The sequence below is a fragment of the Melospiza georgiana genome, chromosome 21, assembly GCF_028018845.1.
Source record: "Melospiza georgiana isolate bMelGeo1 chromosome 21, bMelGeo1.pri, whole genome shotgun sequence".
Classification (NCBI taxonomy): Eukaryota; Metazoa; Chordata; class Aves; order Passeriformes; family Passerellidae; genus Melospiza; species Melospiza georgiana.
In genome coordinates this window covers 10,787,574-10,802,886 of record NC_080450.1, presented here as the reverse complement: position 1 = coordinate 10,802,886, position 15,313 = coordinate 10,787,574, and the positions used below count along the sequence as shown (strand labels likewise).

At 37.7% G+C, this 15,313-nt stretch overlaps 1 protein-coding gene across 12 annotated transcripts in view; it reads left to right on the top strand.

The window, feature by feature from the left end:
- SPAG9 (sperm associated antigen 9) overlaps positions 1 to 15,313 on the top strand; it is a 62,370-nt gene that overhangs the window by 23,837 nt on the left and 23,220 nt on the right. For 5 of the 12 annotated variants that reach the window (XM_058039114.1, XM_058039117.1, XM_058039112.1 and 2 more), the window contains exons 4-10: positions 1,477 to 1,571; positions 6,127 to 6,280; positions 10,334 to 10,544; positions 11,041 to 11,140; positions 11,709 to 11,830; positions 14,423 to 14,437; positions 14,937 to 14,994. In XM_058039114.1, the coding sequence (XP_057895097.1) occupies positions 1,477 to 1,571; positions 6,127 to 6,280; positions 10,334 to 10,544; positions 11,041 to 11,140; positions 11,709 to 11,830; positions 14,423 to 14,437; positions 14,937 to 14,994 (755 nt within the window). Of the gene's footprint in view, positions 1 to 1,476; positions 1,572 to 1,989; positions 2,388 to 6,126; positions 6,281 to 10,333; positions 10,545 to 11,040; positions 11,141 to 11,708; positions 11,831 to 14,422; positions 14,438 to 14,936; positions 14,995 to 15,313 lie in introns of those variants that run through there. The other 7 variants (XM_058039118.1, XM_058039116.1, XM_058039111.1 and 4 more) reach the window with 5 other exon arrangements.

The window sequence follows — 15,313 nt, the reverse complement described above, 5'->3', positions numbered from 1 at the left end:
CATTATATTTTTTTCTGGTCTGAATTATATTTATTAGTTCAGGTGAATGCTGGGAAAACCAACATCTGTATGTAACCAGCACTTAGCATAAGTTACTGATTTGTAGAATATCCATCAGTCAGGATGTCTTAAGCCAGTTTATTGATCAGAAAAATCTGGAACCAAGAATATTTATTCCTATGTAGCTAATGCTGGCAACCGGCATTTGAGGAAAAACTGGAGCTAGTGGAGGTTGGTGGCATCTGAAGGTCAAACTTGGATACATCAAACCTGTCTTGAGAGTAACTCATAAATGTAGGTTTCCAGGTCCTGCTGAGTTCTGTCTCATGTGTGCAGCTGCCCCCAAAAGAAAAGATTATATAAACTGGTTGTACAAATGCCTGGAATATCACTATTCTGAAGTGTTTGTATACTCTTTGTAGAATAGCAGAAGAAATTACAGTTTTGAAGACTAGTTTGTTTGTTTGTTTTTTCTAGAGGAAGCTGTTAAGATGTAACCTCAAAATGTCTCAGGGAAAAAAAGTACATTAAATTCCTCTGCAGTACACCTGTGATTTTTCTTCTTTTATTGTTCTTAGAGCCCTATTCATCTGTGAACGTGAACGTTGGAAGTGCTAAAAATATCGAATTGTACATAGGCTTCTCAGACTTTCTCAGTTTTAAGTTCAGAGATGTGTGTCCAAATGAAGCCCTTGGAATGATGCAGTGAAACCTCATCTTCTCCCCATGCATGTCCTGGATCCATTACATGCTGAGAGCAGCATCCTTTGGCCATGGGAGTTGGGGCTCATTAAACAAGTCATGACTGTAGGAATACCATGTTGTCCTGTGCTTGTCTCTTGTGAGAAAGAAAGAGCAAGCAGAACTCATCTTGAGTGCTAAAAATCCACAACCATTCTGTCCTTTTAATGAGATATCGGTCTAGATAATTTAAAACCAAACTTCCCTTATAGAAAATACAGAAGGCTTAAGTTTATTTGTGTTTTAGAAGAAAAAAAGAAGTGAGGACTTCATATTTCTGCCTACAGAAATAATATGATTATTAGCCTGTAGATTCAGAGTCTTTAATATTTGAGGAGCATATTGTCTGACCTTCAGAGTACTTTGCAATTAGGCCTATAGTGCCTAATATGTATCATGTAAAAAATGCTAATATCTGCTGGACATAGAGGTCTCAGAGTCCAAAATGGATTTGAACATGGCAATTCTTTTCCAAACTCATGTTTGAAATAGTGCATGCACTTTCTTTACCCTTAGGATGTTTTCTGTACACAAATGGACAAGGAAGTTCTCCAATATGTTTAATTTATTATGGACTTCTCTTCTGGTCTGTATAATTTTTCTTATTTATTTTTTTAATATCTCTACATCCTCGTCTGTTTAGCATTACAGGGGGAGAATATATTGGTCAAGAACTATGCAGTTGTAGTACAAGTAAATGTTACTAAGTATTTCTGTTTCTGTCCTTTTAAACAGATGATACACAATTATATGGAGCACTTGGAAAGAACCAAACTTCATCAGTTAACAGGGGGTGATCAGCTAGAATCCACAACACACAGTAGAATTAGGTAAGCTATTTATTGCTCTCACCCTGAAATGAGAAAAAAATTCAATTCATTTGTGTTTGCAAGACTTTGTTCTTTAATCCTACAACAACAGTTTGGCTGAATCAGAAAGATTTGTTGTATGATTGGAATGCAGTAAGAGAACAGCGTAGAAATCCGTAGAAAGTGGCTTTTGCTGTTGTGCGACTAAGCGTTGAGATATACTTCGTGGATTAATTAACCTTAAACAATTTGAGCTTTTTGGAGTGTTTGTGCTGGGGCAGGCAGGGAAAATGTCAGTGACTGTCCCAGCATGGCCGCGGTCTAGCTACGTCTTTGTGTGCCTGCATGGTACCTGCTTGTCCTCAGGGCTTGCTGGGAATAGATTATGCAGATTTGGGAGCTTTGGAGTCTACGAACCCTTCATGGAAGGAGGGAGAAGCACTCTCAGGCTGGCTGTGCTTCTGCGCTACTGCATTGATGCTGTGAGGAGCAGCAAGGGGGAGGAGGGTGGTGATGTCATTGCTTTGGAGCTGCTGCAGAAGAGCGGAATGCTGCTGCTGCTGATGGCATTGTTTTTGTGGTGGCGGCCGAATGACAGACTTTGCCTACAAAGATCCCCCCTTGGCCCCTGCGTAGCCTTCTTAGAGCCGGCATTCCACCATGCCAGCGCAGCGCCATGAATCCGGGCTGCATGCTGCTGTTTGTGTTTGGCTTCGTTGGCGGGGCGGTGGTCATTAACTCAGCCATCCTGGTGTCGCTCTCGGTTCTGCTGCTCGTGCACTTTTCCATTTCCACTGGGGTGCCAGCTCTGACGCAGAACCTCCCGAGGATCCTCAGGTACTCCAACCCACTGAACCCCATCTTTGTGTGCTCTCGCTGCTCCCCTGCTTTCTGTTCTCCTGCTTTTTCAAACAGGGACAAATTAGAGAAGTAAATTATGTATAAATGTCAGGTTTTGTTGTAAATGTGTCTATGTATAGAGATACAATCTACTTTTATCATTGCCTTTTATTTAAGGTCAGTTTATGTATCTCTTCTGTGCAAACCTTTAGCATCAGTTTAATATAACCTGCTGCAAAAGCTGCAGTGTTAATGTCAGGGATAAAGCTCATGTTCAGTGTATTGTCACGTACTTGGCTGATCTTGTGTAGCATAAATGTATGTAGTCCAAGGCTTTGTACTATTAAACTGCTCCTGTTTTAATAAAAAGGCTTATGTAAGATAAGTTAATTGATGTTAAAACCACAGTAATTAACTGATCATATTATTTTCAAGAAATCTGATTATTGGTTGGTGGGGGGGGAAAAAATCTTTCATTATTGAAGCATTAGAGCTCTTAAATTGTATTCACTATTGTTCAGCCAAATGTTGCCCTCTCCTCTGTTTCTGTACATGTATGGCAATTTGCCAGCTGTCTGTCTGTCCTGTGTCCCGTCTCCCCCCCACCCCGGTTGTGTTCTGTTTGTCCTATGTGCCTGGAGCAGTAGCAGAGAGAAACACTTTAGAATATTGTGGCCAAAAGTAGTCTTGGCATCTTTTAATACTGTAATTACAGCTGGAAAAGTTTAAAAATGCAGCTTTCTGGCCTGAAAGCTTGACATGTTTTACCTGTGGCTATAAATTTAATGGTAAATTTTATTTTAAATGGGAAAAATACTGGAAATTACTGTTCTCTACACACTAATGTGGCGAAGTCACTAATGTGACTTTTTCCTCCTTAATACTTGGTGCATGTAGATTTTGTATGGTAGCATGCTTTTAACTTGGGTCTGTGAGCACAGAAGTGTTGTTCCAAAGATTAAATGCAACCAATAGATTGAAAAAAATACCAGTTTATACCAGTAGCCAATAAAAAACTTGAATGAATATTTAAATGTCAAGAAATAAAAGAAATTTTCAAGTGAAACTCTGTAGATTGACCTAGTTGGTAAGGCTGTGTTTGTTTAAAGGGGGGGGGGGGGGGGAACACAAGCCCAGAACAAATATTTCCCAACTCTAAAACCAAACAAAACCAAAACAGAATTTCATATTCAGTAACTTACAAGTTACTTTTAAGTTTTAAACAAGTCAAATGGCTTGAGAAATAGTTTTTTTCTTCTAATGTGCTTTTGTTCCCCCAGAGTATTTAATGGATTTGAGGGTTTTGGGGAAGTTATGTTTTTTCTTGCCCTTCTAATTTGCTTTAGGAATTACATGAATTAAAATTCACTTTCTTAGTCTTAATTAATTTTAAAAAAAGAGATACAGGATGAAGGAATGTAATTGTAGAAAAAAATTTTCTATTTTTAAACACTATATCAGATTTTAGAACTGAGCATCTAAAAGTTCCTTAAAGGCTCCTGCAGATGTTTCAATGCATCACTTATTAGTTCAGGCTTTTAAAATATGTGTTTCCATTTTGCTCACTGTGGCATTTTCAGACATTTTTTTTGTGCACTGGGGAGGTGGAAGAGGTTCTTTGTTTTCTGCTCAACAAGCAGTGAAATAAATTGAAATTGCTTCAGTCTAATTGGATAATTTCTTTTAATGCAGACACTCACATAATAAGCTTAATTTCCAAAATAGCCTCTTTTGCAAACTTCATTTACTGTACAGCCTTGCAATGCACCTGACCTCTGTTCTAACACATCAAAGTATGTTTATAATAAAGTTTTTTTTCAAACTAATCTGGAAAAAAGAAGTGATGCCAGATGTGAACTGTTTAAACTGTACCCATTTAATATTCTTTCTTTTGAGGATTGCAAAGCAGATCAACTTTGTGGCATGTGGAATGTGCAATATGGAAATGTGCTGGACCCTCTGCAGTAAGCCAGGCCTCTCACAATGCAGCTCTATCAACCACTAAAGGGCAGCTTTTCTTCCTCCTTTTTGTTCCTGCACTTTTTATCCACTGAAATGGTCTCAGCCCCTCTTTTGACATAATCTCAGCTTCTGTGGCCTGTCTTTTGTTCCCCACATGCCTGAGACTGGTGGGAAATTGAAAGCAAAGCAGGACCTGTTACAATAGTGGGAACTCTTGGAATCCACTGTGGGGTTTCTCATTCCAGCAGTTGCAGATGCTGGAACATTATCAGATGTTTTGAATTTTGTAACCCAGACAGATTTTGCTTTACTTACTTGTTGCCGGCTTTGTTGTGCTAAACTACTTCACAATTAATGACTTAATTTGGAATAATATTTCTGAAAGACCAAGATAGCTCCAATGTGAGAATTAGGTGCAAAGGATTTTGTGACAAGGAGCATCTTTGTGCACCTGGACTGGAAAGGTTCATGCCAATTTAAATTGTTTGCTGTTTGAACATTGTGATTTTGACAATGTAATATTTACCAAAGGGAGTTTACTGATAAATTGGTGAATGAAATCTCTTCTTCACTAACTTTTCTTCAAAGTAAATAAACAAAATCAAAAATATGTCCAAAACTTTTGCTTTTCAGCACACCTTGCCATATATTTGCGTGTATTTTGTATGCAGATACTAATTCCGCCTAGGTTATATTTAATCTGTGAAGGGCCTTGTGAAATAAAGCACATGTGGTTGTGTGTTGGCTTTTCATAATGCTAAAATGTGAAAACTATGCCATCACTTGTGCACACTTTTATCTTCTCCGTCTACTATACTTAAAACTGTGCTTGTTGATTATAGTCATTTTTTTTCTACATTACATTGTTTTGCCTGAACAAACACTTTGCTTATCTCAGTTCTAGGCCTGGCTGATAATTTTCCTTTTCAGGGCTGGCCTCAGTATCCTATGAATGACATTGCACACAATGGTTTTGTCTCTTGCTAGCAGGAAGAATGAATCCTTTTGTTCACTGAGCACACTGCTGGTTTTTTGTTTCTTTTGAGGGTTACTACGTAAACCTTTGGAATTTCCAGATACTATTTGCCATAGGGAAGAAGAAAGAGTGAGGAAGTGAAAATTTGGGATGAAATAATTTGCTATGCTGGCACAAGCTTTTGTGTAGCTTTAGGATAGTGTGTTGGAACTGATCTTGGGTAAAACTACACAATTTTTAGCTGAGCCAGTTGTAACATTGGTAATTCCCTGACCCAGTTCTTTTCTCTTACACAAATCCATTTCTGTGATCTTCAGAATAAAATACTGAATGATTTGAGAAGAGTTGCTTGAGGGTTACTGTTTACAATTTTGCAAACGTTTCAGTTGATGATTTAGCTGTTTGCTGTTGTAGAAATTATGTGCTTATATCTTGAAGAAAAAGTTGCAAAATGGTATTTTTAATAGTGGCTGCTGAAAACTATTTTCAATCTGAAGTAAGGAAACATTTTTGTCTTCTACTTGTATTGAACAGGTGTTTCATTTCCATAAAAATTTAGCTGTAGTGTAAATCAATAACTGCTATTTAAAACCATGCAATTGACTTGGCAATTGTGAAATGAGGAATTATTGGGTGCTGTGACGCAGTCTGGGTGTGCTGCACTGTGCATTTAATGGAGCAGTGTCTAGATGTTTGAACCTGGAATTTCACCACTTCCCTGCTGATTTTGGAGGCTGCAGGCAAATAAACTGTGGGACATCTGAGATGGCTGATGAACCCTGCATGTCTTTCCAACAGGAAGGAGCGTCCAATATCCCTGGGCATCTTCCCATTACCTGCAGGAGATGCTCTCCTCACGCCCGAGGCTCAGAGGGAGGTAGCAGAAACGCCTGCAGCAGAGCACTGGAAATTCCATGAGCTGAGCCAGCCACGGTCCCACACCAGCCTCAAGGTGAGTGCAGCCTGGCTGCCTTGTGTGGCAGGAAAAACTCCCATACAGATGGTAGATCTTTGGGAGGGTGCAAAAAACCAATAAGCTGCCAAATTGAAAGAGGGGAGGTAGAGCCCTGAAACTTCTCTGATTAAGTCAAATGCATTGCTTACTCCAGTGAACTTTGAGGGAACTTTTCTTAGTACAAGAAACAAAGTGTTGGGGACATTTTCCAAATGAGTGATAATACAGATTAATTCTCCTCTTATTCTCAGCGGTGGGTCTTTTCTTTCTGACTAAGGACCCTTTCCAAAGGTTCCAACTTCTTTTTCCACACTAAATATTTTACTAGGTAGTGGGAACAGTCTAATAAGCTTTAATAATGCTGCTTTAGAAGGAAAGCTTTGATTACTACATGGTCAGTGCTCTTCATGCAGCCTCTGCCTATTACCAGCTGTATGGTGCAGGTAGACCACAGAGCTAAGAATGACATAACTTTCCTAAATTAGTCTGTGAGCATGATTTCCCTTGCTTGTAGCGTGGTCATCATTCCTGCAATTGTTCTATGTTCCAGCTGTGAGAGGGTGGAATAAACCAATCTGCAGGAGTGGAGGAATGGGGCAGTGGTGTTGGAGTGTGATAAGTCTGGCAGTCTAAGGTGCACTCACAGCACAGCAGGAGGAGGCTCTACAGAGGGAGGAACTCCAGAATGTGTAAATCCTACCAGCATATATTTCTTCATGAAGTTTTTTGGAATGTACTGTTATTTTTGGAAAGGCATATAGCTGAGAGGAGTTTCCTCTTAAGTGAACTTAATACCTGCCTAGCCCAGGAATATTAACTGATCAGAACTACAAAACTATTTGGAGGTAATAGGAATCCATTTATTTATCATGGATGTCATAAGGAGATAATGGGAAGAGTAAATAGTGGTTAATTATAGGGATATATCAAAGTGACAGTGTGAGTTTGCTTCTAAAAATTTTTCACTTAAAAAAGAGTGCTAGTCAGGAGGTTGGATCTTGAATATGTCCAATTCCCTTTGTCTTATGCTATTAAAATTAGTGAAATGGCAGATTTTAGGAAAGCTGACTGAAATATAACTTATGTACAATAAGTTATGACTAAGAGTAGATGGAGATGAGGTAGGAAAAGGGAAGCTTCTGATTTCATCTTCCTCCTCGGAAAATTGGCTAATCCATATTGTCAAAATAGGCTTCTTGATATAATTATTCTAAAAATAATGCACTGCTAAAATGAGAATTCACAAAATAGCACAAACTGTAGTTGTTCAAATCTGTTTATTCAGAATAAGTTCCTTGAGTTCAAATCAACATCTTTACTTTGTAGCTATGAATGTAAAGTACTTCTGAATTGAACCTGTTGAATAACCTGATATATTGAAGTCAAAACCAGCATTTGAAACTTTTTTCTCTAGTACTTTTCCTCTGAATATTTTTGACATCCAGTACAAGGCACTAACAAGATTCTGCTGCTTTCTAGCATCTATTTTCCATTCATGCCTGATCCTTTCCTTAATGGTCAGTGTTTCCTCCAAAACTATCACAAACAGGGAGCAGATAGGCAGAGATGAAAAAATCTGTTATTCTGTAGCTTGCGCAATAGTGAGATTGCTGGATATCCTTGTAAGATGACACACATTTATGTACCAGTCATTCTTTTCTACTCATTCCTGCACAGCACTGCAGATGAGTTACTCCTTCAGATTTAATTATTGAATTTTTAAACTTTTTTTTTTCCAGGAGGTGTCTTTTGGCAGCATGATGAAAAAAGTCAATTTTGCTAAGTCAGCACCACACTGAATTTCAAATGTTTAGTCTTTGAGATATTCTGATTAATTCAGTGTCATTTTAATTAAATTACTTTTGCTTTTCTTTAGTTCTAGAACGAACATTTGTAATAGTGTAATTTGTGTGGTTTCCAAGAGTAAGCTAAAAAAATACCATAGATAATAAAGTCAGAAATATAAAATATATGGGTGATTTGAAATTCCCTTAGGGAAAGAACCATTCTATTCCCTGTTTTTTCTTGTGCCATCAAGCTATTTTCCTTGAGCTTTGTGTGTGAAAGTCAGTGATTGGTTTGTGCTGCATCAGTTAGTGGATGCTCTTGGAATACAAAGATGTAGAAGTGTTTAAACAGAGCCAGCAACTCTGCTGAGGTTTTATTTCTTGTTTGTGTGAGCTCTGGTTGCCCTTGGTAAGGGGCACCACTTCCTCCCTTCTGTATCTGCTCACTCGAGTATGAACCATTAGCCAATGCCTCAACTTCACCCATTCAGAAGGCAGTTGGGTAAATTGCAGTGGTTTTTTCTTTTCTTTCATTCCTTTAGAGGTGTCTGTATTTCTGAATACTTTTGACAGAAAACTGAATATTAATAATTGATTATTCTGCAATTTACTATAAAACAATGAGAACTGTCTGTAATTGGTAGGCAATGAGTGCTGTATTTTTGTTTCTAGGATTTGCAAATTCAATGTGAGATGTTACTATAGGATGCAAGCTTTGCATTTATGCTGATATACATAAATATCTGCTTTCCTCCCTGTCCCCACACAAATAAAAACTTTGCCTTAGTAAGTTATAAAAGGAGAAATCTGTAAGTTACAATTCATACTAATCTTATGCTAAGTACAAGTGAGACAGTGTACATCTACATGCAGGTCTCTTCTGTGTTATTTTAAAATAACCTTTAAATTCAGTTTTATTTCTTCCTCAAAAAGGCATGCAGTGAATTTGTGCTTTGCAAAATCTAAACCTGTTTTGTGCATGACAAAAATGTTACAGACTTGTCCAAGAGCCTTTCTTTCACCTGTGATTCCCAAACAAACTTTACTAGAACTTTTGATAAAATGTTACCATCCTGCCTCCCTTTTGCACACAGCAGCCTCAAAGTTCATCTTTGTTTTCCCCAACGAGATTCCTCTAATGGAGTATGCTAGAAACTATTGGCCTAAACGGGCAGACTTGTTTTCCTCTCTGCAGTGGGCTGTTGTTCACTGTCATGTGCTACTTAAGTCACAGATCAGACATCTGATGTGGGTCTGGGCATGAACGGGCAGTAAAATGTGAATGAAGGAGATGAGTGAAGAGCTGAAAAAGGGCTGTTGGTATATTCAGGTAGTGGCCTCTGGCTGTGTCACACACAGTCCACTCTGCCCTCCCATGCAGTGCTGGATGCAACTGTGTCTGGGTGATGGTCCCAGTCTGGAGTCCAGCAGCTGGACTAAGTCTGTAATTAATGTCGTACAAATGGGTCTTGACATGGTGTCACTGTGAAATGTTGCCAGGAATCAGTTTCTGAGGAGGAACTGTACACTGATGTTCCTTGGTGGATCTGAAATCTAACTGGACAAGTAGTTGCCACAGTTCCAGGTCCCGTTCCCAATGTCAGTCAGTGCTCACAGTTCAGACTAGAAAGCGTGGAAAACTTAAGCGAAGTGCTTGCAAATATGGAAATGTTCAAGGCCAGGTTGGACAGGGCTCGGAGCAACCTGGTCTAGTGGAAAGCATCCCTGCCCACATCAGGGTGTTGAGGCAAAATTATCTTTAAGGTTCCTCCCAACCCAAACCATTCTGTGATTATGACTCTATGAATTACCACAGTTTTATATTAGTTAAATCCATATTTGCATCAGTTCTTCAGTGGCTGCTTTTTAAGGTACTATGTATATTCAGAACCATTAATTTTATAACAGCTTTGGGATGATTAGGCAGTTCATTGTGCAGCTAGAAGGACTCTTAGGATGAGAATGCTGCTTGTTTTCTGGAAGCCTTCACAGAAAAGTAGTGGCTAAAATGATCAGCTGAGATCAAACATTGCTATTAAAAATAAAGACATTTTTATGTTGCTGTAATTGTCTTAGCAAGAGTGAAACAGTCAGGCTAAAGATGACTGTACTGGCTTAAAATATTATTTTTATTCATTTGTCTTTGCATTTGCATAATTTTCAGTAAAATACAGTGATTTTGTTGTCTGTTCCTTAGTGTATATGCCCAACTCTTTTATTAAAACTTTATGTTCATTTTTTACTGGTAATGGTGCAATTCTAGGATGAGCTCTCTGATGTTAGCCAAGCAGGCTCCAAATGTACTACGCCAGCATCCACAGCTGCTTCAGATGTTCCTGTGCTGCCTGCTGAAACCCCTCAAAAGGAAAATGTTGAAGGGCTTGCAAAGGACACAGAGATGTCAAATGAGAAGCTGGATGTAAGCAAGAATATTGAAGTACAGGTAGCTCAAGAGACAAGAAATGTGTGCACTGGTGAGCTGCTTTAACTTCTTAATGTAGGGTTACTATGGACCTCATATTTGATCACTTATTAACTATCTTTTGTTGTGCCACAAATGAGAATGGGGTTTCTACTCAGTATTTTAAGGAGTACAGAATATTGGTCAGAGATAAGTCTGTTGTTTGTTGGTGACTTTAGTCCTTTTTGCTTCAGAATCAGAATTATTTAAGACATTTCTTTGGCAGTAGAAAAGGCACATAGAGTTGTGAAGTGTTGGGCATCTTGGTTTCAGTTACAGAAGTAGTAGGAAATAAGTGCTGTTGGATGACTTGTGTTAAATTTGGGAGAGACCTAGAAATTCCAGTATCTGCACTAGAGTATCAAAATCTGTGGGTCTTTTCATTTATTTATTTTGATAAGTCTTTGTACAGAAGTATCCTAAGTTGGTGATTGATGAAGAACTACTACATGTAGTTAATATGTCATGATGATTTTGTTTATGGGCATGTACCACTTGCTTTGCCCCAGGGGGAAATGAAAATGAAGAAAAATCTGAAGTTCAGGCAATTATTGAGTCAACTCCAGAGTTGGATATGGATAAAGATCTCAGTGGATATAAGGGTTCCAGGTAAGTTGTGTGTTGTGATTTGAGGCAGAAGACAAATTTTAGAAGGTTATTTAAAGATGCTGTATATGGGAATTTTCCTTTTCTTGTCTTTGTTTAATTCTTGTGATGAGAAGGGTAAAATTACCCTATATGGTGAATCTTAAGGATGTAAGAAGAGCTTTGTGTGAAAGGAGCCCCTTCTCTGACCAGAGGAATATTTTGACCTCCTACTATTCACTTCTCTTGCATTCTTTTTCTATTAAATATCTTCCAGTTTAGCTGAGCTGTCTGTTCTTCAGGCATTTGGGGTAAGTCCTGACACAACTCAATTTCTATAGGCCAAAACTTGACATGCTTTGATTTATTACAATCCTGTCCAGCTCAGTATCAGCAACTGCTTTAAGTTTGAGACCTTGATGGCAAAGCAGTATTTGAAAATAGAATCTAGAACTTGTAAGTCAAATGAAAGTTTGTGGGGTTTGTTTGAGGGAACAAATGAACTACTGGTAAAAAATACCGAGAAAGCTTTTCTTCATTGTGGGAGTATTATTTCCCTGCTTTTTCATGTCTTGTTTAATTCTCTGCCCAGCACTCCCACCAAAGGCATCAAGAACAAAGCATTTGACCGTAACACAGAGTCACTCTTTGAAGAGCTGTCATCTGCTGGTTCTGGCCTAATTGGAGATGTGGACGAAGGTGCAGATTTACTGGGTAAGAAAGATGCTGTATACAGAAATTTTCCTTTTTAGGAAGTGCTTAATTAGACTTGCTGGATTTGTTGTTACGTTTCATTTGCATTAAAATTGTTTGAGTAGCATCCTAAGGTAATCATTGGAATGCAAAACCAGAAGCGTTTCTTCTTTCTCTCTGTATAAGGAGCTTAATCTTCTGGGGCACTTCCTACACTATTCTCCATTTCTCCCTCTATGCTCTCTTACATAAGGATTTTTTTCTCAAGGAAGGATTTTTGTCTTGAACTAGTTTTAGGTAGTTTTAATCAGGTCATGCCTGATCTGTAGTGGCCTGGCTTTATCACCTCCTTAAAGATTTTAATGTGAAAGAATTGCAGCAAATGAAATGGTGGTAATTTGAGAATCAAACTGTTAATTGATAGGGGAGAGAAAACCCATATTTCTCCTTCCCCTAAGGATCTTGCTGTTACTTCTATGCTGACTATTTCAGTCACTTATTTCAAATGACTGAAATAAAATTGAGTTGACCAAGATCAAAAAGGTCATCAGAAGAAAAATAATCTTTCTATAAACAATATAGCAAGATATTATTACTATGTTATTGTTCAGGCCTCATTTTGAAATAATGAAAGCCGATACTATGGAATGTATAAAATCCAGATGCTACTCTCAGGTGTTTTCAAAATGAGTTGAGTGCAGAAAATCAGCAGCTTGTTTGCTTCTGTCCTGTGATCCTGCAAAAATACAGATTGTTAGGACTGTTGAGACTCCTGTGTGCAATCTGTTTTTCTGGTTGTTCAGTGTTCCTCCAGAAACTTACTTTATATCAAACTGGTGACATTTCTGCAGGTATGGTATTACTCACTAGGAGTAATGAGCCTATCTCCAGTCTGAGATGGTTTTTCTTTGTTGACACTCTGAGCAGTGAGGCTCTCCACATCCTTACTGCTACATACTCCATCTAAAACTCTTGGATGTCATTCCATTCCATTCAGAGATAAATAATCATGCATTCTGCATGCAAAAATACAGATACTGCAGAGTATTAACATGGAGCAACATCCATCCCTTAGCTGTGATAAATTCATTAAAGAAATCAAACTATTGTCAGGATATCCTGATCCTAATACTTTGTTTTTCATGGGCAAAAAAGAATATATTTTTTAGTTTAACTTATTTAAGGTTTGTCAGTGAGTTTATTACCATTTTCTGTAAATCTAATGCTGAAAACACCAGTGTGTGCACACTAAGCCTAGGGTTATACCTGCATTTGTTATGCAGAATGTGTTGGTCTGAAAATTTTATTTTAGAATCATAATTTCGCTTTGAGAACAGCCATAGTTCAAAATCTGAAAAGCCACACCTGCATCCAGGATAGCCTGTGTGTTTGAAGCATTTGGACCTGTTCTAAGTGAGCATTAACCTTCAGTATAGAGTTGTTTAAAAATAGTTAATTAGGATTCTCTAATCTGTTTTCTCTTGGGCTGCATACCCAGGGGAATATTCTGGTGTGTATGCTTCTTTTTTCAAAGAATCTTTGAAATTTGTTGCTTCTCCAGTTAGGCATTCTTGGCTGCTGCTCTCATACAATATGTTCTCTGCATTTTTTCCCTGCTTGGTAACTTTATTTTGCTGTTGCACTCTGGCTTTCTAGTTTTTGTTCTCGCATTATAAAAGATCCTGAAACCTGTTGGATGTGATCCTACATACTTTTATCTGTGAATATTGAGTGTTTAAAAAGCACGAGCAACTTCAATAAAATCTCTTGATGGCTGCTGTATAGGGGATTTTTCCAGATATTGATAAATCAACCATGGTTGATCTAAGTTACTTCAGTAAATATCATTTACTTTTAATCCAAAACCCAGAGAGGGAAATGTCAAAAGAGAGAACTTTGACTTGCATGTCTATTTATAGATACCTTTTCTTCTTTATCCAAATATCTTTAAAGTCTTCTGCCACCAAAGTTGCTTGGAAGATTGTGTTTCTAAAGTATTTTTAAAAGCCTCCACCATTAAGATACCTTTTTCATTCATTATGTTAATCTTGAATTAACATAATTTCTGCTGTTATCTATGTCATAATTATTTTGCTGTGCAAGATGCAAAATAATTATTCTCTCCTGAAACTACCTTTTTTAAAATTCTGAAAATTATATTAGGTATGCAAAAAATAGGGTGAGAAATTAATTTCCAGAAATCTAAGTAACACTGAAGTAGTTATGTTAGTTATGTTGAAAAGTTATGTTCACTTTTCTCCGTAAGAGCATTTTGATTGGAAACTTCTGAATGGCTTAGAATTTCTTCCAAGGACTGTGCTTCTAAATTATTTCACAGAAAATGAGACACTTTTATTGAGTTACTGATTCATATAAGAGGTTTAACGGATGGAAATGGTTGTGACAAACTTAAATCCTTCCACATCAGTCTTCTCTATAAATCCTGCTTCCAATCACATTAGATCCCACTTCAGATTTTTGGTGGTGGCTTTGTTTTAATTCTCTCTTACTTCCTAAGTCTTAATATTTTATTTCTCCTCAATCATGCTACACCTCACATGAAATGTTTCTTGTTCTTGTTTTTGCTCTACATGGAATGCATGGGCTTTAAAGACCATAATTTCTTTGGTAAGGTATCATTTGCTCTGGGGAAGTCTGCAGGGCTTTCACAATCTGAACTTTATTCAGCATGTTTTTTGTCTATAACTGATACACTTTGGTATATAGCAATTTATAAGAGATCAAAAAGCAATAATGATAATGCTGTAAAACACAGTTGAGCATTTTAAACTGAATATTTTGTGGTCTGATACTTCTGCAATATATGCTGTGTTTGCTTTTTGACTTAGTACTGTAACATCTTCTAAAAATACAGAGTAGCAGCACTGGCCTGTGCTTAGGTAGGGATGTCTTCGGGCTTTTTTTACTTGAAGTCAGGCTGGGAGAAGGTGGGAGGGAAGGCTAATTGTAGAAGGTAGGTTGGACCTGAAACTTCAGATAGCTCACAGTTCTTCTGGCAAGTTTGTCATATGTAAAATTCATTTGACTTTAGACAATGGCAAAACACAAGTTTTGTAAAAACATCCATTTTATTTATTAATTTAATGTGTTTGTTTCCTTTGGAAAGGAATGGGGCGTGAGGTTGAAAACCTTATTTTGGAAAACACTCAGCTGCTGGAGACAAAGTAAGTGAGAATGTTTATGTAAAAAATACTGACTTTCTGTTATTTCATTATATCTTCAATATCCTGATACGGAATTGAAACTATGCAAATGTGCTCTCAGTTCTCAGAGTAATGGGGGTGTGAGTATTTTGAATTTGTAGGTGCATTTGTCTGAGTTGGTCTTCTAGAAATAAGGGTCTAGTAGGAAAAATCTGCTTTTATCCTTGTAAGACTCTAAGAAATGCAGTGCTGTGTCCTGATGAGATCAACTCCCTGTTAGAAACACAGCTTTAAGTGCAGAGGCAAATCCACTGGAGCACTGTTGAGGGAAAATCAAACT